We start from the raw sequence: 23,003 nt of genomic DNA, 5'->3' as shown, positions 1-23,003 counted from the left end.
CTAATTTGCTGATAAAGGTCAATGAATCTTCAAAGGAGACCCAAATTAGCATGCACTGTGCTCCGTGTTCCAAAAAGGAATAAAAGTTCAATCATCATTTGATGAATCTCATTTGAGATCCCAAACTTATAGCTTCGTTTTCAAGTCTCAACCATGAAATTAAAATTAGGTTAGGCTATGTTAGCAGTCATAACAGGAAGAGACTTTGCTAACAAGCTTTATGTCTTGCTCTTCCTGTCATACTATGATCCCAAATACAAAATTCTCACAAAGCTCCCATCTGTGCAATAGCCAACTATCTCACATCAGCATAAGAGAAATATGCAAAATGAGTGTGCTATGGAAAAACAGGAAATAGCTCTCAAAAACAAAAGCTGTGTATCTGGCAGTACTTACTCATCAACAAAGATGTCAGAAGTTGCAGACGTAACTAATAACTTGCATCCTTAGAATGTTCACGTGGAATTGGAATTCTAAAATTAACTTTATCCAACTTCTTAGATAAAATTAAATGCTGTAATTAGAAAATCACAGCATAATTTCTATGAAGGGGAGGACAAGGGATGGACATCATAAATTGATTTTGAATATAGAGACAATTGCTGTTTGCAATAAATAAAAAGGGAAATAGCAAATTGCCATTTGTCTGTTGTTTACTGTGTTTAATTACATAGTTGTTCTTTATGCTACCTTCAAGACAAGAAACACGGATTGTACAGGAAGTCGCCTACTCAGGTACCAACCAGACTTACACTGCATCTGCGTGTCTTAAATAAGGCTGCTTCATGTATTTTTAAAATTATAGGTAAAGGTAAAGGTTCCCCTTGCAGATATGTGTTAGTCGTTCCCGACTCTAGGGGGCGGTGCTCATTTCTGTTTCAAAGCCGAAGAGCCAGCGCTTTCTGAAGAAATCTCTGTGACTAAATGCCGAAGGCGCATGGAAACGCTGTTACCTTCCCACCGTAAGTGGTTCCTATTTTTTTTTACTTGCATTTTTACATTCTTTCAAACTGCTAGGTTGGCAGAAGCTAGGACAAGTTACGTGGCACTAGGGATTCGAACCGCTGAACTCCCAACCTTGCTGATCAAGAAGCTCAACGTCTTAGCCACTGAGCCACCATCTCCCCTTTAAAATCATACCTTGGACCAAAACCATGTTGGAGTGATAACGTAAGACTAAATTCCAAATAACAATAGAAATGATACCTGTCTCAGACAGTACACATACCAAATTGTCTACTGGTATTGCACCATTCAAAGATGCATTAATGTCTCTCTTTTCCTACAGAACCAGTAATGGACTTTATTCCTGTACATTTTCTACAACCTCAACAAATGAGAAATAAATTAAAATGTTTTATTCTGTGTTATTTCCAGGCTTTATGGGTATTATTAGATAATGTTCAACAACAGCTAAGACAAATCCTATTGAGGAAGTCTCCAAGCAGGTACTTTTAATTTTCCATTCTGTTTAAATATAGGTTGTTGTTTTTCTGTTCAGGCATAAAGTAGATTCTATTTTGAAATGAATGAATTGAAAAGAAAAAGAAAACTGCCCAGTTATTTCAAATATTGCTTATCTTTTTGATGAAAAAAATCTTCAGCAAAACTCAAGATTGGGGCCTATTTTACACTAATCTATTCCAGGAAAGATTACTTTGATGAAAAGTGTTCTTTCCAACTCTCTCCCTAAATAGAACTGAAATACACAAACATTTATATATGAATTTTTGGCACACCCTTGAAAAGAATTTACAGGAACAAGCTGTGAATTACTGCTGCATTCCCCCCCCCCCAGTTATAATGTAGCTGCAGATGACTGATCAAAAGTGAATAAAGCTGTGATCTATTTAATGAACTAAACTGCATCCGGAATTCAAGTTGAACAAAACAGATCAAATCCAAATTCAGAGGTACTACTTTAAAATTATTATTACAAAGTACTACTTTTATCTGCTTGCTACAGCTGAAGAATCATTTTTAACAGTCAAGAATGACTGGTCATAAAAGCATGAAAAATTATTATTATTATTATTATTATTATTATTATTATTAAATTAATTATTAATTATTATTATACAATTGTATCACAGCGGCCAGTTGTTTCGACGGATTTTGCATTGATTACTAGTCAGGCCCCACCCAGGGGCCTAGGACGTCGCAATGTATTTTTGTAATATACGTGCAGATCCAAGCAGTGCAGCTTTTTGCATTTGACTGATGGTGATTTTGTCAAGTTCTAACTGTTTTAAATGTAATTCCAGTGCTTTCGGAATAGCATCCAGTGTGCCGATTACCACTGGAATTACCACTGCTGGTTTGTGCCATAATCGTTGAATTTCAATTTTTAAGTCCTGATATTTCACGGTTTTTTCATGTTCCTTCTCGTCGACCCTGCTACCACCTGGTATTGCAATGTCTATGATTGTAACCTTATTTTTCTCAACCAGTGTGATGTCTGGTGTGTTATGCGCCAGTATTTTGTCCGTTTGTATACGAAAATCCCATAGGATCTTGACCATTTGATTTTCAGTGACTTTTTCAGGCTTATGTTCCCACCAGTTTGTTGCTGTTTTAATATTATAATTTTTGCACAAATTCCAGTGGATCATTTGTGCTACTGAATTGTGCCGCAATTTATAATCAGTCTGCGCGTTTTTTTTACAGCAGCTGAGTATGTGGTCTACAGTTTCATCAACTTCTTTGCAGCGTCTGCATTTGGCATCATCAGAGGATTTTTCGATTTTGGCCTTAATGGCATTTGTTCAGAGTTAACACTGCTATACCACAGGTTGCATGCCGAGTCCCTTACTCTATACTCTTTATGCGCATGACTGTATTCCCACTCATGCTAGTAATATATATTACTAAATCTGCAGATGATACAAAATGGTGGGACTCAACTCCGGGGGACCTTCTACCGTTGCACCATAAAGAGTACTTTAACTTACTGCACCTGTGTATGGTTTGCCAACTGCACAGTGGCAGATAGGGCAGCGCTCCAGAGAGTTAACGTCATTGCCCAGAGCATCATTGCTTGCCCTCTCCCCTCCTTGGAAAAGCTTTATAGCTCCCGCTACCTTAAGAAAGTTCAAAACATTCTTAAAGATCCATCTCATCCTGGGCACCCTTTGTGTTGAACTATTAACACCTGGCAGATGGTACTGGATAATAAAAACAAGGACAAATAGGCTGAAAAACAGCTTTATCCCAGGGCAGTAACTATATTGAATTCTACTATATTGTGCAATATTAATGCAATATCAGGTTTTCAATTCAATTGTATAGAATGTGAAGGATGTGTGTTTGTGTTTTATTTGGCATTTAATTTCGTTGTATGAGGTTCAATGACAGTAAAGTAAAGTAAAGTAAATAAAGGGATCTACTATGAAACAGCGCTGTATCTGCACAACTTTGCAAAATGAAATGAGAAGTATAACTATGCACAGACCTCCTACTGTGTTTGATTATCACTGTGGTGCTTAAAATTTGGTGAGCCCTTTTGAATTTTCAACGTTTCTTACTTACATATGACCTGTTCTCCACGGGTCCTAAATTTATAGAGAGAGAACCTAATTTAAAATATGAAAGCCAGTTTGGTATAATAGTTAAGGTATCAGACTAGAAACTGGGATATTGTGAGTTCTAGTCCCACCCTAGATATGAAGCTTAGGTGACCTTGGACCAGTTACTTTCTCTCAGTCCTAGGAAGTAGACACTGTAAAACCACTCCTGAAATCTTGCCAAGAATAACTAGTCACCTGAACTGTGAGATGGGTGGCAAATTTGTTAAATAAATAAAATAAACAAATGCAGGGATGTGTATTCAGTACTGACTCAAAGGAACAAAAATAAAGAAACAAATGAATTCAAAACATGACTCTTGTTCATTGATTTATTGAGAAAAAATGATCCAAAGCTATTTATGTCTAGCAAAAATATATTAACCTTTGCTTTCAGTAACAGTTATATCCTTCTTGGACAGCAATAATCGCAAACTAAACAATTCCAATAATTGTTGCACATTAGCTTGGAGAAATTTTAGTCCATTTCTCCTTACAAAACAATTTCAGCTCAAGGATGTTAATGGACTTCCACACTGCTTGCTTCAGGTTCTAGTCAGGACTTTGACCTGGTCATTCCAAAATATTAACTTTCTCCTTCAACCATTCTTTGGAACACTGTCCTTACTGCATGAGCCACTTTCTCTTGAGCTTCAGTTCACAGAAGATACCTTGACAATCTCCTTCAGAATTTGCTGATGCAATTCAGAATCCACACTTCCATTAATAATAAGCCATCCTAGTCCAGAGACAGCAAAGCAGGCCGAAACCACGATACTGCCACATTTCCTAGATGGCATAAAGTTCTTATGCTGGGGTGTAGTAGTTACCTTTCGCCAAACATTAACAGTTTTTATTCAAGCCCCAAAAATTATTTTGGTCTCATTTTGTCTAAAAAAATTGAATATTCCTCCAATAGCCTTCTGGCTTATCCACATAAGCAGTAACTGTGAGAGGGATCTTTACTTTACTTTTTACTTTACTTTATTTAGAATTTATAGACCGCCCCCTCTCCCCAAGGGGACTCGGGGCGGTGTACAGACAAAAACTAAAAACCGTATATACAATAACAATATTAAATACCCCCTTTTAAAGACAAATTAAATATAAAGTCTGTACAATGATCATAAAAATTAAAACAGATTAAAAGGACAACCCCTTAAAATTTAAAATGCCGGCCAAGGGGATTGAAAATTAAAACTACGATTGGGCCAGGCCAGCTGATTGGAACAGGTGGGTCTTGAGTTTCTTACGGAAAGAGCGGAGATCGGTAGTAGTTCTGATGTCGGGGGGGAGGTCATTCCAGAGGGTCGGGCCCATCACAGAGAAGGCCCTACTCCTGGGCGTTGCCCGCTGGCATTGCCTAGTGGATGGCACCTGGAGGAGCCCCTCTCTGTGAGAGCGAATTGGTCGCAGGGATGTATGGGGTAGGATGCGATCCCGCAGATAGCTAGGTCTTGGGAGTCCTAGCGGACAATCACTCAAATATGAGCCAGCAATGTGCTGCAGCTGCCAAAAAAGCCAACACAATCCTAGGCTGTATTAATAGAGGGCTAGAATCAAGAACACAAGAAGTAATACTACCACTTATTATAATGCCTTGGTAAGACCATACTTGGAATATTGTATCTAATTTTGGTCACTATAATATAAACAAAAGATGTTGACACTCTGGAAAGAGGGCAGAAAGGAGCGACAAAATGATTGGGGAACTGAAGGCTAAAACATATGAAGAATGTTTGCAGGAAAATGGGTATGTCTAGTTTAGTGAAAAGAATGACCAGGGATGACATGATAGCAATGTTCCAATATTTTATTTTTTTAAAACAAAATTTTATTGGTTTTTAAAAAAAAATAAACAAGGAAAGGGGTAGTGGAACAGGTTACAAATTTTGGCAGTTACATTATGCAGGAGATCCCCCCCCCCCCAATTCTCATAACTTTCATTTATTAATACATTAGATTATTACTACTTAATAGTATTTTGTCAGCACATAAACTTTTATCTTCAAATAGTTTCAATCATTTTATATCTGCAATGTTCCAATATATTGAGGGGCTGCCACAAAGAAGAGGGAGTCAAGCTTCTCTGCAAAGCACCTGTGTTCAGTTCCTATTCATCACTTCTGGCCTTACCCTCAAGACAAGAAGCAATGAGTAGGAACTGAATACAGGGAGAACCAAACTAAGGAGAAACTTCCTGACAGTAAGAACAATCAACCAGTGGAACAACTTGCCTTCAGACGTAGTGTGCTTTCCAACACTGAAGGCTTTTAAGAAGAGATTGGGCAACCATTTGTCTCAAATGGTACAGGATCGCCTGCTTAAGTAGAGGGTTGGGGCTAAAAGACCTCCAAAGTCCCTTATTCTGTTAATCTTTCGCAAACTGTAGACAGTGCTATACACCTTGTTCTTGGTGCAATCTTGATTAGTTAACCATTCCTCCAGAGGGCAAGAGTGATGTTGAATTGCCACACCTGTACATGATCTGCCCAACTATGGACAGTTTGCAACCTTTTCCAACTTGATGGTGAGTATGGAAGTTTATTCAGAGGTTTTCAGAAATCTCCTTGGTTCAAGCCATGACACACTTCCACATATCTGTGTTGTGAAGATTAGACTTTGATAGTGACTACCCAGAATTACACCTGATTACCATCCCTTTCAATAAAACACCTGAACTTTCCCCTTCAAATGAACTTGATAATCATAGAGGTTCCCCTACTTTTGCCAGACACAAATATGTAGGTTTGAAATAAATCAATGAACAGGTATAACATTGTTTTGATTCATCTGTTAAATTGGGTTCTCTGTCTTGTGTTTTAGGACTTGTGTGGAGAAGAGTTTATTTTTGTAGTGTTTCATTTTTGCAGAAATATTGAACATTTAAAAGGGTTCACAAACTTTTAAGCATCGCTGTTATTTAGCAATGGTAGTGAAATGATAGCAGAATGGATCCTGTATAGATCCAAATTGATGCAGTCAACGGGAACCTCAATTGGTAATTGGGGTGGGGGGTGGAGATGTGGGAGAATGACAAAAAAGGGTTTACTGATTTTAGTTAATGTCTTCAAGCTATAAAGACTTGACGTCATTTAATGAAAAGATATTAATTTTAAAAATTATACAAGGAAGAACATAGTCTACAAAATGAGAATTCGCTATCTCATACGATACACATGTACTACTAATAAACATTTCAAAAAAAAAACAGACTTTATAAAACTAATCATTCGTTTAAATTATCTAGCTCTTATTTCAAAGCAAGCCAGAAATCACTTATAGTTTATACAGATTTATGAGTGTTGTTCTTTAAGCCTTAGTAAAAATTTTACAGTTGTTAAAAACTTTTACATTCTCTCAAAGCCCAGCAGCCCCCAAGCAAAGGCGAGTGCGGGGGGGGGGGCAGCTTATAATAGCATGTGACCCAGCAGGGAGAGGTTTTTTTTAAAAAAGTACAGCCTTTATTTTTCTTCCTAACAACCTGGTTTGTTTCTACACCCCCAACTCCACCTCCCTTCAAGACACATCCTTCATAGCTAGCAGCTCTTTCAATCATTGACTTTGGATGTCTGCTTGGGAACAAATGATCATGCAGATGAGTTTGCCAGACTTGTGTGTACTTTCCAGGCTCCCTCTCTTTATTGTTCTTACTGAAACATGAGCCTTTGAAGTAGATATCAAGAAAAAAAAAAGAGGGACAGACTGAGAGAGAGAGGGAAGGGTAAAAACCAAACTCACCTCCCTTGAGGGTGGAGACCAATCTTTTCAGTAGCAACAATTTAAAAAAATCTAGTCATAATAAAATGTGTTCTGATTTCACCAGCAGGACCACAATTTCAAAAAAAAAATCTGTTAAGAAACCTTGCATTCCTTCCTTCCTGCAAAAAAATTGCTATTGTTTAAAAGGAGGCAATTGTCCTGACCAAAAAGTCTAATATGTGGCTGATAAAACATAGATACTAGATCAAAATTAAAAAAATTAACGTCAATCTTTTCGCTATACCTATCTTATATCATTCTATTCTATTCTATTATTCTTCTCGTGTGTGTGTGTGTGTGTGTGTGTGTTGTTTTGTGGGTATGGGTGTTTGTTTTCATAGATTTTCACGGGTGTGGGTGTGCTGGTCTTGCTGTATTCGGGTCTTCGCACAAGCACGAAGCCGAAAACACCAGCCTGAAGATGGCAAGTGGGACCTCGCCGAAACGTTGCCAAGACGATCTCAATCACGGGAAAAGATCCGAATACAAGACCAGCGTATATATATGTGTGTGTGTGTGTGTGTGTGCGCGTGCGTGCGTGCAACATACAACTCTGGAACATACACAGAGCAATTTCAACCAAATTTGGTACACAGATGACTTGCCCTCTGAAACAAATAGTATGGGGGTAAGATACCGTAACACTCCGGGAGGGGGGGTTCCTGCTAAAATACAGCCTTTTGTGCCTTACGATGGCTTCTACTGCACTGCCATAAAATGGCTTCTACCGTGCAGCCCAGTAGAATCGCCATGGTAATGGCTTCACAGTACTCCACAAGGGGGCTCCCTCTGGTAAGGGGGAAAATCCAACATAAGAAATTAAGGTGGTATCACTTTTCTTAACACTTCTGGGGCATAGGGAAAACATTTGGAACTAATTTAGTTGTCACCAAAATCAGAGCTTTTCCTGTCTAATACAGGATTAGGATAAAAAAATACCCAGGCAACACCGGGTTATCAACTAGTGTTAAATAATGTTTAAATAAAAACAAAATCTGATTTCTCAGACTATCTTGCACTAAATCAGGTCAGTAGTATTTGAGTGGACTCTAAGCCTTTAGAAGGATTTAGGTGGAAGTTTGCCTTATCAAGGAATGCCAGGCATTGATTCTGCAACAAACTGCATGGAAAAGATACACTGAAGAGTCCCCATTTTTATAGATTTAAATTATTTTACAGATTTAAATGACAATTTTTAAAGAGCAACTGTCATCTCTGTCCGGTAGCAGCTCCTCCTCCGAACCTGTTGTTAACTCACCGACAGTCCCAATATTGCAGTATATACAGCCTCATGCAACATAACTAAGCTCCATTTCATGCAGAATAAACTAAAATATTAATGTATTTTCAATAGAAAACTATCTTTACATAGATTTTTTCTCCAAAAGCATTTTATTAAAATAAATTAGATTTTAAAAATCCAATTTAAATAAAAAAGTCCGATTTAAATTTTTAAAAAATTTAAAATTAAAATTTTTTTGAAAAAAAAAATCACTGATTTTTATCCACCCTGTGTAGCAATGATATTACATGGATACTGCACATGCTACTGCACTCTAGTCCAGATGAAACTTCTGATGAATGTAAAAAGAGACTGCCACAGACAAAGAAATAGTACAAATCAAAGTGGATTTCAAGATATAAATCTAATAAATATGGGATACAAATTAAATAAATAAATGTCCAAGAAGAAAAAACAAATCAAAGCTGAAAAAGGCAAAGATCTCAGGAAACAATTCTCTGAAATGTGCTATTTCAGACAGCTGGTAGAAGAGACAAGGAGGTATACTACAACATCTGAAAATGGAAACAGACAAGAAATAAAGGATATCTGCCAAAAGATGTTCAAACTCAGAAGATATTAGAGGACATATAGTAACTGATTATTAAAAGTATCAGCATCCAAGATATCTAAAAAAACATTATGTTTTTATAAGAATCTCTAGTACTGGAAAATGAAGGTAGGTAAGCACTCTCATCAAATTGGAAAGCTACACAAATCTCTCTCACCTACAATCAATTAAAACAAGGCAAAACATTTAAAACAGTAAACAGTAACACTAAAATTGAATCAAAATTAATATTAACGAAAATTAACATTAATTGATTGAATCTATAGAAATATGGCAAACCCCAGAAAAAAGAATCAGTAAAAGTTCTAACCAAATTATTTAAGGAAAATGGGAAAATCACCCAATCTTCCCCCAACAGACTGGAAGAGATCATTATCACAAAAAGGACAATTATCATATTGTGAAAACTATTACAAAACCCTTAATTTCATATATTAGTGAAATGTTTGGAATAATTCTATGCATATTACAGCCCTACATAGAAGGAGAAATGACGGATATTCAATTTCATATTATAAAAATCTGATCCACAAGAAAAATTCTTACTGGGGGGCATAGTGCCTTGGTGGTGCAGTAACTTAGGGTGCAATACCTAAGTTAGGCTACTTCTGCTGACTGTCAGCTACTTGCAATTTGGTAGCTAAAATCCCACCAGGCTCAAGGTTGATTCAGCCTTCCATCCTCCTGTATGTTCCGTTTTTGCCTCCCGAACCCTCTGCGCATCCCATTTTTGGTCTGCAGAGTGCTTTTGTCACCAGGGAGGGCAAAAAGGGGATCCACAGAGGGTTCGGGAGGTCAATAACAGGCCCATATTCGGTCTATAAGACACAGAGACATTTCCACCCACTTTTAGGGGGTCAGGGGAAGTGCGTCTTATAGTCTGATAAAGACGGTAGCTTTTGGATTAGGAGTCATATATGTTTGTAAGCATTGAACAATACGATATTACTACTTATATTATGATTGGTATTCCGTTCCCTCCCTGGATCTTCCCAAGAATATATTTTTCAACAAAACAGTGTGTAGTCTAGATAATTCAGAAATTTTAAACTTTTTGTGATAAGATTCCAGGAATCCGCCAACATAACTGTATCCGAGAAACATGGATAAAGCATAGGTAATAGATATGACAAACTCCTAAGGCTGAGCTGCTCCCAAAGGTAGAAGTCTCCACCTCAAATTGTCAAGAAAAGACTTTCAGAATGTCTTTTTATTTTGTTCACAATTGTTTATAATTCACACAGCAATTTAGTTCCCAATTTTGCCTAAGCTGTCTTCATATCCACAGGTGTCAAATTCGCAGCCTGCGGGCCAGATGCGTCATGTGCTGGCCCCGCTCCTGCCGGCTTTAGCGAAGGGGGGAAAAGTCCCAATACACCACATGATGATACAATGACAACGCAGGTTTAGAACCATGGGTTTTTAATGGTTGCCGTATTGTTTGGGTTCGACCCGTTATTTAACTATATAATGGCTGGTGTATTATAAAGCATCTTTATCTGCTCCTTTATTCTTTACCTAGGATTTAAGTAAAGCTATTTTCCATTACCTATTACCTAATCTTATTAACTAAAAGTGCGAATGCCCTGATTCTTCTGGAAGTAAAGCATGTCCTGTTCAACTGTGTGAACTATCACCAAGTACAATAAATTGAACAGGTCTGTATTGTTTATTTCCACTAAACTTTCTTACAGCCCAAAATTGTTTGCAGTTCAGGCTGAAGAGTTGATTTGTAACTAGCCATATTAGCAGTTGATCCAAACAGTTTAAAATGTTCTCAAAAAGCTGTTCAGTATAACAATGCAATACTTTTCCCTTTTAAATGTATTTACAAGAGACCAGGTTTTTGTTTTAAGTGAAGTGTTGAGCCTAGGGAACCAAACCAATACAAACCTACAAAGAATGCATTGGATTAGAATTGAATTAGGAGTAGGGAGAACAAGTCTCAAGTCTCCAGTCAGCTAGGAAGCTCACTATGGAAGATCCTGGCTCAGTCACTGTCTCCGAACTGAAAAGTGAAAGAGATGAGGTAAAGGTAAAGGTTCCCCTCGCACATACGTGCTAGTCCTTCCAGGCTCTAGGGGGCGGTGCTCATCTCCGTTTCAAAGCCGAAGAGCCAGCCCTTTCCGAAGAAATCTCCGTGGTCATGTGGCCAACATGACCAAATGCCAAAGGTGCACGGAACGCTGTTACCTTCCCACCAAAGGTGGTCTATTTTTTCTACTTGCATTTTTACATGCTTTTGAGCTGCTAGGTTGGCAGAAGCTGGGACAAGTAACGGGAGCTCACTCCATTATGCAGCGCTAGGGATTTGAACCGCCGAACTGCCGACTGTTCTGATCGACAAGCTCAGGGTCTTAGTCACTGAGCCACCGCGTCCCTTAACTAGATAGCTTAGAATATACAATTTTTTTAAAAAAAAAAATCATTGAAGCAATTCAGAATTTTCTGCAAATTATGGCCCAATTTTTCCAACAGAAAGGGATATCTTAATCACTTTCACACCAAACTCCGCACTGCTTAAAATTATGAGGAGAGCTGTATTTATTTATTTATTTATTTATTTATTATTAGCGTTTATATACCGCCCCCTCTCCCGAAAGGGACTCGATCCCAGAGAACATACTATCCTAAAATGAAAAGCTGCTACCAAAAATATAATTCTCCAGGTGCAACCCTGCTAATCTCTGGCAAGGCTCTCACCCAAAACAATGTCTCTAATCCCCACCCTCTGCAGATAATGCAAGGGGACACAATGATGAAAGACACTGAGGTTGACTAAGACAAGGAGTAAAAAGCTACCACTTCTCCCACCTTCTGCCATATGACAATGTCATTTCCATCCCAAGCCCAACTTTGAAAGGCTAGACAGGAAAATCCATCTCATCCAGGATCCTTCTCAATCACCTTAATAAGATATGCTAATTTTGGAGAGTGGCTGGTATATCCAGACAGAGGTCAAGAAATGGCTGTCTTTTGAAGGAGCACACTACTATTCAATCAAGATGCACCATCACCTCTGCCAAGAACATATTCACCCCCGCTTACGCCACAGTAATTTCTCTGGCCTCACATAATTCAAGTGACAAATATCTAATTCTGGAGCTCATCCATCAGCGATATCTGTCAATTTTCTCAGGAATCACTCTTGAAAAAGTCCAAGATGTTTTTGCAAGATACATATGAGATTCTGCTCGTCTAGCTCATAAATGAGTAAGTCTGTCATCTTGCAGAGTATTTTTCTCTCTCCTGAATCACATTCACTCAGAAAGTTCCAAACTCACTACTGATTCTTTCATTCACCATTCACCATCAGGATAACATGCAAGTATAATCTAATGAAAATGGATTCTTACCTATAGATTCCTATTTTCATACATACGCACCACAACCAATTGATACTTTCTAAGATGCGTTTCAATCTTTTCATTCGTACTTAAGCCTATAAATAAAACTATATTAATGGTGGCATTTCTCTCAGGGACCACACAAGCAAACCAAAAGTTGAACAGAAAGATGGTTCCTTCAAGAACCCAGATGACAAATCTAGGCCTGGGGTGTCAAACTTGAATTAATTGAGGACCGCATCAGGGTTGTTTTTGACCTTGGGGGGCTGGGGTGGGTGCGGACAGCTCAACCTCACTCATGTGGGGGCACCTGTGGTGGCCCAAGCACTCTGCCAGAGAAAACAGGCTCCAGAGCTCCTGCAACACTCTGCCAGTGAAAACAGAGCTTGGAAGGGCTGCCTGTGGCCTTCTCAAACTCCATTTTCACTGGCAGAGGCGCCAGTCCTTCACTGTTTCCAGGGCAGCCCCATGAGCCAGATCTAAGCCCGCCCCCCCCCCATGGGCTGGATCTGGCCCCCGGGCCTTGAGTTTGACACCCTGAGCTAGGCTTTTAAATATAACTCATTTAAGCATGTTACTTCAGCCCAAATTTTTCAGGTAGTGTAATTTTCTACGTCTTGGATGAACAGATTTAGCAAAAGATAAGAATTAAATCGAATGCTATTCCAAAAAACTGCCAGCACCATCGTTTTTCTCTCCCCATCTTTCATACTTTTACTTACTTCAGAAAATATCTCTGGCCAGAAGGTGTCTTTGCCATCTCCCAACCTGGTGGTAGGGGCACATCATCGGGGATTTCAAAAGATGATTGACGGAGATGCTGAGAGGGTGCGCCTCCAGGAACTACACCAGATGGAGTAAGTGCACCTGGAGAAACTGTTCCCAACAGAGCTGGAGAAGAGTGAGCGCGAACATGTTGAGGAGTAAGGGCTCCTGCCGTTCCTGCATCCGTGCTGGCCTGTTAAACGTAGAGTTAAAGAGTTCTTTAATCTATAGATACCCAATACATTAACAGCATGCTAAAGAACCACTCGTCTCTAAATTGAAATATTTTGCAACTAGACTTATACTTAAAGACCAATGAATGTCTAGACTTAATATTTTAAAGACCAATGAATACTCATCCCAGCACTGCACACTCATCTTGAAATATGTGCAAGACAAAGTAACCAATAGAGCAGAATGGAAATAATTGTATAATAATTGTATAATGTTTTACAAAAACACCACTATTGAGTTATATAGAACTTTTATGTGTTTTGTGTTGATTTGGTTGTTTCTTATGGAACCTGGGAGGATGCTTCGCATAGACTAGAAAAATTGATTCTGAAAATTTATTCTGTATATTTTTGAGGGTGTAAATTCCTTCCAAAGGTTAAGAAACGGTTTCATTCATTTTACAGACAAGCCAAATTATTCCCCGGACTTGTGGATAAAAAACACTAATGTTTCTTTATTTCTGCATTCTGTCAGGCACAAGAAGAGAACAGAAATAAAATCTGATTGCTCTTAATAAAGGGATCATGCAGCTTTAGATTTTGGGTTTTTCCCCCATGGACCCACATAGTTATAACTGCTTTTTAGAATGTTGAAGCACTCATTTTTTACTCAGAATACCTGAGTCAATCTCTTTTTTTTTCTTTCCTTTCCCACTGCTTTCCCTTCTTTGTCCCACATCTTTATCAAGGACTTCAGAGACAGCTGTGAAAGCTATTTAAATAGTATTACAGAATAGGACAAACGAGGTCCACATTGCAAACAGTAATACATGTCTGGTTTTTCCTAAAATGTATTCCAGATGACAAAAGATTTAAAAGGGGGAGGAAAAGAAAGCAAAGCATGATTTAAAGCAGGGCAGGGCAAATCATTCTGTTCTTCAGACTTTCCTCCTTTTACTATGCATTTTGAATTAAAATGGACAAAAGTTGCCTTTAAAAAAAAAACTATTTGAAAAATAATCCGCACAACTTTTTCACATCACAAAAGCTTTTCTCCTGTACACCGTTAAAGAAAGAGACAGGAAGAGGAGCAGGAAAAACAACAGAACGTTAGTTACGATGATGAATAAATTTATATTAGGGCATAGGCTTTTATCAACATATGATAAAAGTCCAACAGAGGAATATTACATATTTTTATTTTTATTTTGTCTAGGATAGTGTGCCATTTTCTACGGTTTATGAAAACTTATGACATAGAAAATGTGTTAAAGAAATTCTTTAAGATTCTTCACAGTAGCCATCTGCATATCAGATACTCTCCTGGAGAAAAAAAAAATGCCTCTAACCTAACAGAAATAAAACAAATAGCTTTAAAAAATATCTAATGAAGCACCTCCGTTCCTCTGCCACTTTTCAACAGATGTCCTGAAGACTGTTTAGGAAAACCTTTTTCGCATCTGCACAAAAGGTCTTGGAAGGACCCTCACCTCCCTTAAATCTCGGGAGGGGGGGGGATTAAGTCACAGCTGTGAACTATAACCAAAAATCCCTTCCAGGAACAGAAGGAATCCTTCTGTTTGCAGACAACTCTTTGAATCAATGGAGAACTCAGCTAGCAGAAGAGATAGGGAAGCAATTTTCATCAATTACCCTTTTCTCTGTGCCACATTCCATACTGTTCTGGAGAGACTCCCAGTCCCCCTAAGCTGATTTTGGAGGGCTGCAGAGGAAATTGGTGAGAACAGAGTCAACTTTCTCCAGACAAGGGGGAGGAGGGAGGGAGGGGGCTTTCGCAGGATCGAGAACTCTTCAGCCAAAGAGAAGGAAGCAAACACACTCAAACCATCAAATTAACGTAAATATTATGTTCATATATATTAGCTCAAATGATACTAAGCCACATTCGTAAACTGTACACTATTCTTACTGTCAGCAACAGGACTGAATTTTTCCTTAAAATGAAAAAAACAACAACCCGGTAACTATTAAAATTAATAATGACCTAAGGCAGTGGTGGGCAACCTTTTTTTTCAACTGAGCCAAATCTCGCCAAAACCACGATTGAAATTTACTTTGAGAGCCACATTTTTAAAACCGAAAATACATAGGATGGTACACTGTTTTTAGTTTCAATAAGTTTTTATTGAGAATATTCTGCATGCAAGTATCCACATAGGTCGGGAGGATGCAAATAACACAACTAATAAAACAAAAACTTTAGAACGATATTATTTATCGATAACGTTAAATTCCGTAAAATTTGCCTTACAATGTAGAGAAAATTACATCCTGACATTGACTGACAAAGTCACAACCACTAATGTGAACATTGGCCTTGCATTTCCTTGGATAGTTTGAGTAAGTCAGGTTTGTATGTTGTTGTTTTTAATTTCATCTCTCTCTCCCACTTTCTTTCTTTTTTTCTTTTTCTTTCTCTCTCTCTCTCTGGCTCTTTGTCTCTCTCTCCCTCCCTCCCCCATCTCTGTCACTCTGTGTGTGTGAGTGTCTGTCTGTCTCTCACTCACTCTGTGTGTGTGTGTGTGTGTGTGTGTGTGTCTCCCTCTGTCTCTCTCTCCTCCCTTCCTCTCTGTCACTCTGTGTATGTGGGTGTGTCTGTCTCTCACTCATTCACTTAATCACTCACTCTGTGTGTGTCTCTCTGTCTGTCTATCTTTCTCTCCCTCCCTCCCCCTCTCTGTGTGTGTGTGTGTGTGTGTGTGTTTGTGTGTGTCTGTCAGTCTCTCTCTGATTCCCTGCCTCACTCCCTCTCTCTGTTCCTCTCTCTGTCTGTCTTTCTCACTCACACACACACACACACACACACACACACACACTGTGGTCACCTTGTTGAGTGTTCCAATCACATTTGAAACACTCAACAACTGGCCTGCATTTATGGTATTTTGCAGCATTCTGCAGTCATAGGACCAAAATTGGTTGTCGCTCACCCGGGCTTTTGCAGAAGCTTCCCTCCGAAGCCCGAGAGGAGGGAGGGGAGCGGGCACCCGGCACATAGAAGAGCCGCATTAAAGGGTGTAAAGAGCCGCATGTGGCTCCCGAGCCGCGGGTTGCCCACCACTGACCTAAGGAATTCAAAGGGACCCGGTGGCTCAGTGGCTAAGACGCTGAGCTTGTCGATCAGAAAGGTCGGCAGTTCGGCGGTTCAAATCCCTAGCGCCGCATAAACAGAATGAGTTCCCGTTACTTGTCCCAGCTTCTGCCAACCTAGCAATTCGAAAGCACGTAAAAAATGCAAGTATAAAAAATAGGGACCACTTTGGTGGGAAGGTAACAGCGTTCCGTGCGCCTTCGGCGTTTAGTCATGCCGGCCACATGACCACGGAGATGTCTTCGGACAGGCTGGCTCTTTGGCTTTGAAATGGAGATGAACACTGCCCCCTAGAGTCAAGAACGATTAGCACATATGTGCGAGGGGAACCCTTATCTTTACCTAAGGAATTCTGGGACTGAATACAAAATTAAAAAGAGATTTGTCTGGGTTTTTTTAAATATATGTATATTTGTTCCAAAGAAGAAGAAGAGTTACGGAAAAATTAGCTTACTTTATCTCTTTTTTTTCTTCCAAAAGAGTTATCACATCATAAGTCTAGCTAAAGTTTCTGTCATTCCATTTATGTTTTATTAGATTAAAAATCCCATCATCATTTAACAGCAAGAGAATTGTCTGAGAAAAGTATTAACTACAGTCTAAAACTTTGGAATAATACATATTAGACAAATGTATTATAACATATTTGTTTTTATACTTAGGCAGTAAGATAAAGATGAAACTGCATCTTAAACCGCATTAACAATATCCATACTTACAGGAAAAAATGCACTGGAATTGTTAAGGATGACAGCTGCTCACAGCAAGTCATGTTAAATCATACAAGTAGAACACATGTTTACTAGCTTGTCTGGGTCAGTATTTATATCGTAATTGCACGGAAATATACCTCCACCATGGAAATAACTTGCTATTGTATGATGGATTGAGGAAATCTTAAATGCTAAGCAACACATTCACTGCTACTAATCCATTATTGACTGACTTTACAGACAAGAAATTATCTCTTCTTGGTATTATTCCAATTTATAAATACAGTACATCTATTTATTCAAAACATAGTTGACTTTGTAGAAACCTCTTCAAAAGTGAATTGACCAACCAAGGAGTTCTCAAAGATAATTTCAAAAACAAACAAGCTTTAAGGGGGAATTGAATTTGGATATAAGCCTAAAGTCAGGTAATCCTCGATTTACACTCACAATTGAGCCCAAAATTTCCATTGCTAAGCAAGACATTAAGTGAGGTTTGCCCCATTTTTTTTGCCATAGTTGATAAGTGAATCATTGCAGTTGTTAAGTTACTAACACAGTTGCTAAATGAGTCTGGTTTTCCCATTGACTTTGCTTGTCAGAAGATCGCAAAAGATGATCACATGACCCGGGGGCACTGCAACCATCATAAACAGAGGCCAGTTGCCAAGCATTCAAATTTTGATCTTGTGATCATGGGGAAGCTGCAATGGTTGCAAGTGTGAAAAATGGTCATAAGTCACTTTTTTCAATGCCGTTGTAACTTCAAACCAGTGGCTAAACGAATGGTTGTTAAGTCCAGGACTAGCTGCACCACTGAACGTCTTTACAATTGATGTGTGTACAGATTAGAAAGCTTGACTGCAGAGATGTAGAGATTCCTGCTGTAATCAAACCAAACTTTTATGACTTCTATCAGGTTTAATTAATCCAGAAACCAGTCTACATTTCAGCAGAGATAACCTTCAACCAGTGTTAGTATGTAAATACTGTAAGTTCCTCCCCACTTCGATCACCTAGGAAAAGGGTCAACAATACAGCACCTCTAGGCACTACTGCATTTATAAAACCACTAGATGGTGCTCAAGGATTTGACTTTTTAAATTGTAACATGAATTTTTTTCCTCTTATATAGGATTTGGCTCTGCCTTCATAGCAGAGTGCTCAATTTTGAATACTGTATTTAAATGAAATTGTGCAATAGTGCGCTTGCCACTTGAAAATGTTGCCACCCCTGTGCAACAGAATACTTTACACACACACATTTCTTAAAGTGTTACGGTGTGTAACACATAATTAAATTATCCATTCAGTAATATATACAAAATTAATAACCATTCAGGCGACAATTTTAATCTGTTCACTTTTTTTTAATTTCAAGCAATTTCTCACCCAAACCAAACAATTTTCTTCCCTTCTTATATTCTCGGCAAACTGAACGGCCCTCACATTTCAAATGTGAATTATTTGGGGGAAAAGCAGAATACTTTTGTTGGAAGTATTTTTGCTTCTATATAAGGAATAACTTCTTTTTCATAGTTGTCACAGCAGATACTGAGGAAGGCAGCCTACATGGAAAGCATGTGTCAGGCTTTTATTAGGCTAAAGTTCAAAGGTGATAAAGCAAGAGTCTCCACTTACAATTCCATGACTTAACAGTCTAGGTTTTTTTCCATTTTGTAACTGACAAGTGAATTAACACTTAAGCTAAAGATTTTTTTTTTGAAGTATGATTTGAGCATCTTAAGGCTGTAAGCCACCCAGTGTCACTTTGAAATGGGAGGGGAGGCCAATAAATCTAATAACTAAACAAATAAAATCTTTCTTTTTAAAATACTTGTGCCATCAAGACTCTTAAAAAGACATAACTAGTCACAGAAATATTTGACAGAATTACTGAAGAGCACTCACTCCTTTTTGCTATATAGCTAATAATTAAATGATTTTACAGAATGTAACTTAAATATGCATTTTAAAAGATAAATGGAATGTAAAAGCTTTTCAAATAAACCTGATTCTCCCCCCCCCTCAATTTTGCCTATATTATATCCATATAAACTCAAGCATGAACTCATGACTTGATGACCACAGGAAAATAAAGAAAATCTACTTTCATATCAAGCATCTTAGTTTATCGTTTGCCTTTTTCATTGTGGCGTTCCAGTATCAGGCAAAAGGATAGTCTGGAGGAAGCTCTACATAAATAAATTTGGACAGCCAGCTTGGTGTAGGGCAGCGGTCCCCAGCCTTTGCGACTTGGCAAAGGGGATGGGGGGAGAGGGGAACTGGGCTGCCTGAGTGTTGATTGGCACGCACACACACAGCTTGACTCACGCGAACATCAGGCTGGCATGCACACGCATGTGTACACAGTTCAACACCTGCGCAGCAGCCTAACATTCTCATGAATTAAGCTGCGCACACCTGTGCACCTCTATTCATGCAGCCCAGTTACGAATAGGATGTGGCCAGGTAGTGAGCTGAAGCCTAGAGGTTGGGGACCCTTGGTCAGGCTAGAAAATAGGACACTGTGAGTTCTAGTCCCACCTTAGTCATGAAACCAGCTGGGTGATCTTGGGCCAGTCATTTTCTCTTGACCCAACTCACCTCACAGGGTTGCTGTGGTGGAAAACAAAACAGAACAAAAGTGTGTTATATATGTTCAACATCTTGAGTAATTTGTAATAATAATAAAGGAGGGATATAAATAAATCACCTGGAGTTGGGGGGGGGGCTCTTGCCCACCCAACCCGCTGTAACTTCAACAACTCAACTGAGATGAATGATGCTATCAAAGTTCTTGTGTCTTCAATATCATTCCAAATCTAACTTTATAGATTTTAAGTATCTCTTTATTAAGAGACACCAAGAACCTTGTTATAAGATAGTGAAGACTGCCATTGCAGCAAATTTGAAAATTAGAATAGCATTTTTTTAAAAAAAAGGTAACAATGTCCTCTATCCAGCTGTGTCTGACTCTAGGGGGCAGTGCTTATCTCGTTTCTTAGCTGAGGGAGCCAGCCAATCTCTGAAGATGTTTCCATAGTCATATGGCTAGCATGACATCATGCCGTAGTGCAGAGCGTGTGGTGAAACACAGAACGCTGTTACCTCACCACCAAAGTGGTACCTATTTATCTGCTTGCATTTTCATGCTTTAAAATTAATAGTTGGTCTGGAGCTGGGGCAAGAATGGGAGCTTGCCATAGATGTCCTCTATTTCAAAGTAGTGTTCCAGGTTTAACAAATTTGAAACAAGATGAATGTTTGGTAAACACATCACTTAATTCAACATGTTTAGTTCTTCTCCACCTCCCACCCTGTCATTAGCTTCCTCAAAGATAGAAAGAGAACAGGGATTATCACAAGCAGCTGAGAAAGACGGAAGGGCCAAAGTATACTCCCCACCATCAGAATAGAGTCCGCAAAGGGTGTAAAATATATTATGGTTACTATTACAACCACTCCTATTAGCCCACACACAGAGAGAGCTAAGGAAAACAAACTATGAAAGAAGGGGCATGAGCAAGTTAATTCAAGGCACTTTTCAGGAGGAAAAATGAAGCAAGAGCAAAAAGACACTTTTTTATAACAAATATGTAAATGAAGACAACTGAAGCAACAACCAAAATATAAAGAACAGGCAAGGAAAGAAGTAGCTTTTCCTAAAGATGAGTTCTGAAAGAAATATAGATAACATGAATTGGATAAATCTGTACGTGGAATCAAGGCAAGATTTGGTGAATCTTAACTTTAAGACATGAAAAGGGCATAACCCCCCTCCCAATGCAATAATTATTCCTCCTAAGATGAAGAAAGAGCAGTATCTCTTTTATCCTTTGATGAGGAAAATTTGGATAAGAAATGTAATCTCTGATGATGGTCAGAATTTCATCACAGCAAGAAAAGCTTTTTTAAAACTCATATTTCTGGGACTGGTTTCTTCCAACTTCAAATATTAGGACTGCCAAAATGGCACCCTACAAAACTTATTTACAAGTACCACAGAGAAGATGCAAATGAAGGAAGAGTCTGCTTCCCAGAGAGACACGTTCAAGAAAAGAGTGAAATTTTTCCATTTCCATTCATGAATCCACTTGTTCCTGCACATCCTAATCAACTTCACAGAGCTAAAGTCAGGATAAGATGGAAACAACAGCCATCACTTCCACTACTTTAAAATATGCTGAATAATGATTTTAACATTTGATGACATAAAACAATTGTCCTCTCTGTGAAATTGGGAAACAAAAGAATACTCTGGGGTGTAAAGAAATAGAAAACAGAAAGTGCTTTCTACTCTTTTTTCCTTTTAAAGGGAAATCTCCAACTCAGTGCAATTACTGTAAAGGAAATCTATACAGATTTAAATTATTATAATATATTATTATAAAATAATATCACGTGATAAATATTAATATAATTTATTATTTCATAATTATAAAGATGCAGTATCAAACTGCATAGAGGCCATGCCCTCTGACTTGATAAGAGTTTTCTTCCAAGAAAAACCAGTTTTACCTATTTTTGCATCCAGTTATATTGGCATAAATCATATATACATCCAAACTTCACTTTGCTACAAAGGCATATTTATTTAGCCACTACATCATTAGCAATACCAACTACCATATGCACATTTTACTCATATAATGCACAGGGTACAATATGATATGGCATGTGATGGCTCATTTCAGCCACAGGACTGCAAGAAAGGAGGCAAGCAGAATCACACTATTTTTTACTGAATGAGAATTAAGATCACAATGATTTCTGAGAGGTCATCAGCTAAGTAGCCAATTTGAATCTCATCTCTGAAGGAATAGAAAATTACGATGGGTTTAGTACCCAGGTACTTAAAATTCCCCACTAGCATCCAATTTGTATATTAAGATAGCAGGCTCATGAGCTGATCTGGTCATGATGCCATTATGGGTTAGGGATAGAAGAAGGGCCACAGTGATAACACTTCAATTCTGTTTAAGACCTACATAAATCTAAGTCTACACTCACAAAAAAAACCTCCACATAGGCAGAGATATGTATGCCACTCTGGGAGTTTACATATATAAATTGTATTTTTGTTTTCAATAACATGCAAAACATTTAAAAATGGGGAGGGGGGGAAACTAAAATACTGTAAGGGGAGAAATTGTTCCCTCCCACCAAAAGTCTGTCAGAACTTGGATGAGGTGGTTAATCCATATTTGGACCTCCTTCTGGCATGACGTACAGTATTGTATTCCTCTAACCGTGTATTTTTGGGGGGTTTCTCTCTCTATTTATATTTAGATTGGGTGAGGAGTCCTAGTTATTTTTTTAAACCAATGCAACTTTGCAAATATCGAATACACACTAGTCTGGGATGAAAAACCTGCAGCCTTCAGGCTGATTTCACAAAATCCTTGACCTACTTTTAAAACCCATCTGCAAAAGATCAATTCAGACCCTTGATATAAGTATCCCCTTGCAGCCTGCTGCTTGGAAAAAAACAGAGCTTCAGACTAAAAGGAGGGGGGGGAGAAAACAGAATTTCAGGAAAATAATGAGTGGGCCTATCCATACTTATCACTATTCCCACCCACTGTTTTATGTCCATCATCTGGTCCCTAAAAGATTTGTGAGATAAAATAGCCCTCCACACAAAAAGCTGCCATCCCAGTCTGGGATGATAGTAACCAGCATCATAATCAATGAATAAAAATAAAGTCTGAT

The 23,003-nt window shown here is 38.4% G+C and overlaps 1 protein-coding gene across 6 annotated transcripts in view; it reads right to left on the bottom strand.

Moving 5' to 3' along the window:
• YAP1 (Yes1 associated transcriptional regulator) overlaps nt 1-23,003 on the bottom strand; it is a 101,307-nt gene that overhangs the window by 75,974 nt on the left and 2,330 nt on the right. For all 6 annotated transcript variants that reach the window (XM_081950010.1, XM_081950012.1, XM_081950013.1 and 3 more), the window contains exon 2: nt 13,248-13,483. In XM_081950010.1, the coding sequence (XP_081806136.1) occupies nt 13,248-13,483 (236 nt within the window). The remainder of the gene's footprint in view (nt 1-13,247; nt 13,484-23,003) is intronic.

Source organism: Natrix helvetica, assembly GCF_964273705.1.
Source record: "Natrix helvetica genome assembly, chromosome: 4".
Taxonomy (NCBI): domain Eukaryota; kingdom Metazoa; phylum Chordata; class Lepidosauria; order Squamata; family Natricidae; genus Natrix; species Natrix helvetica.
This window is presented reverse-complemented; position numbering and strand designations above follow the sequence as displayed.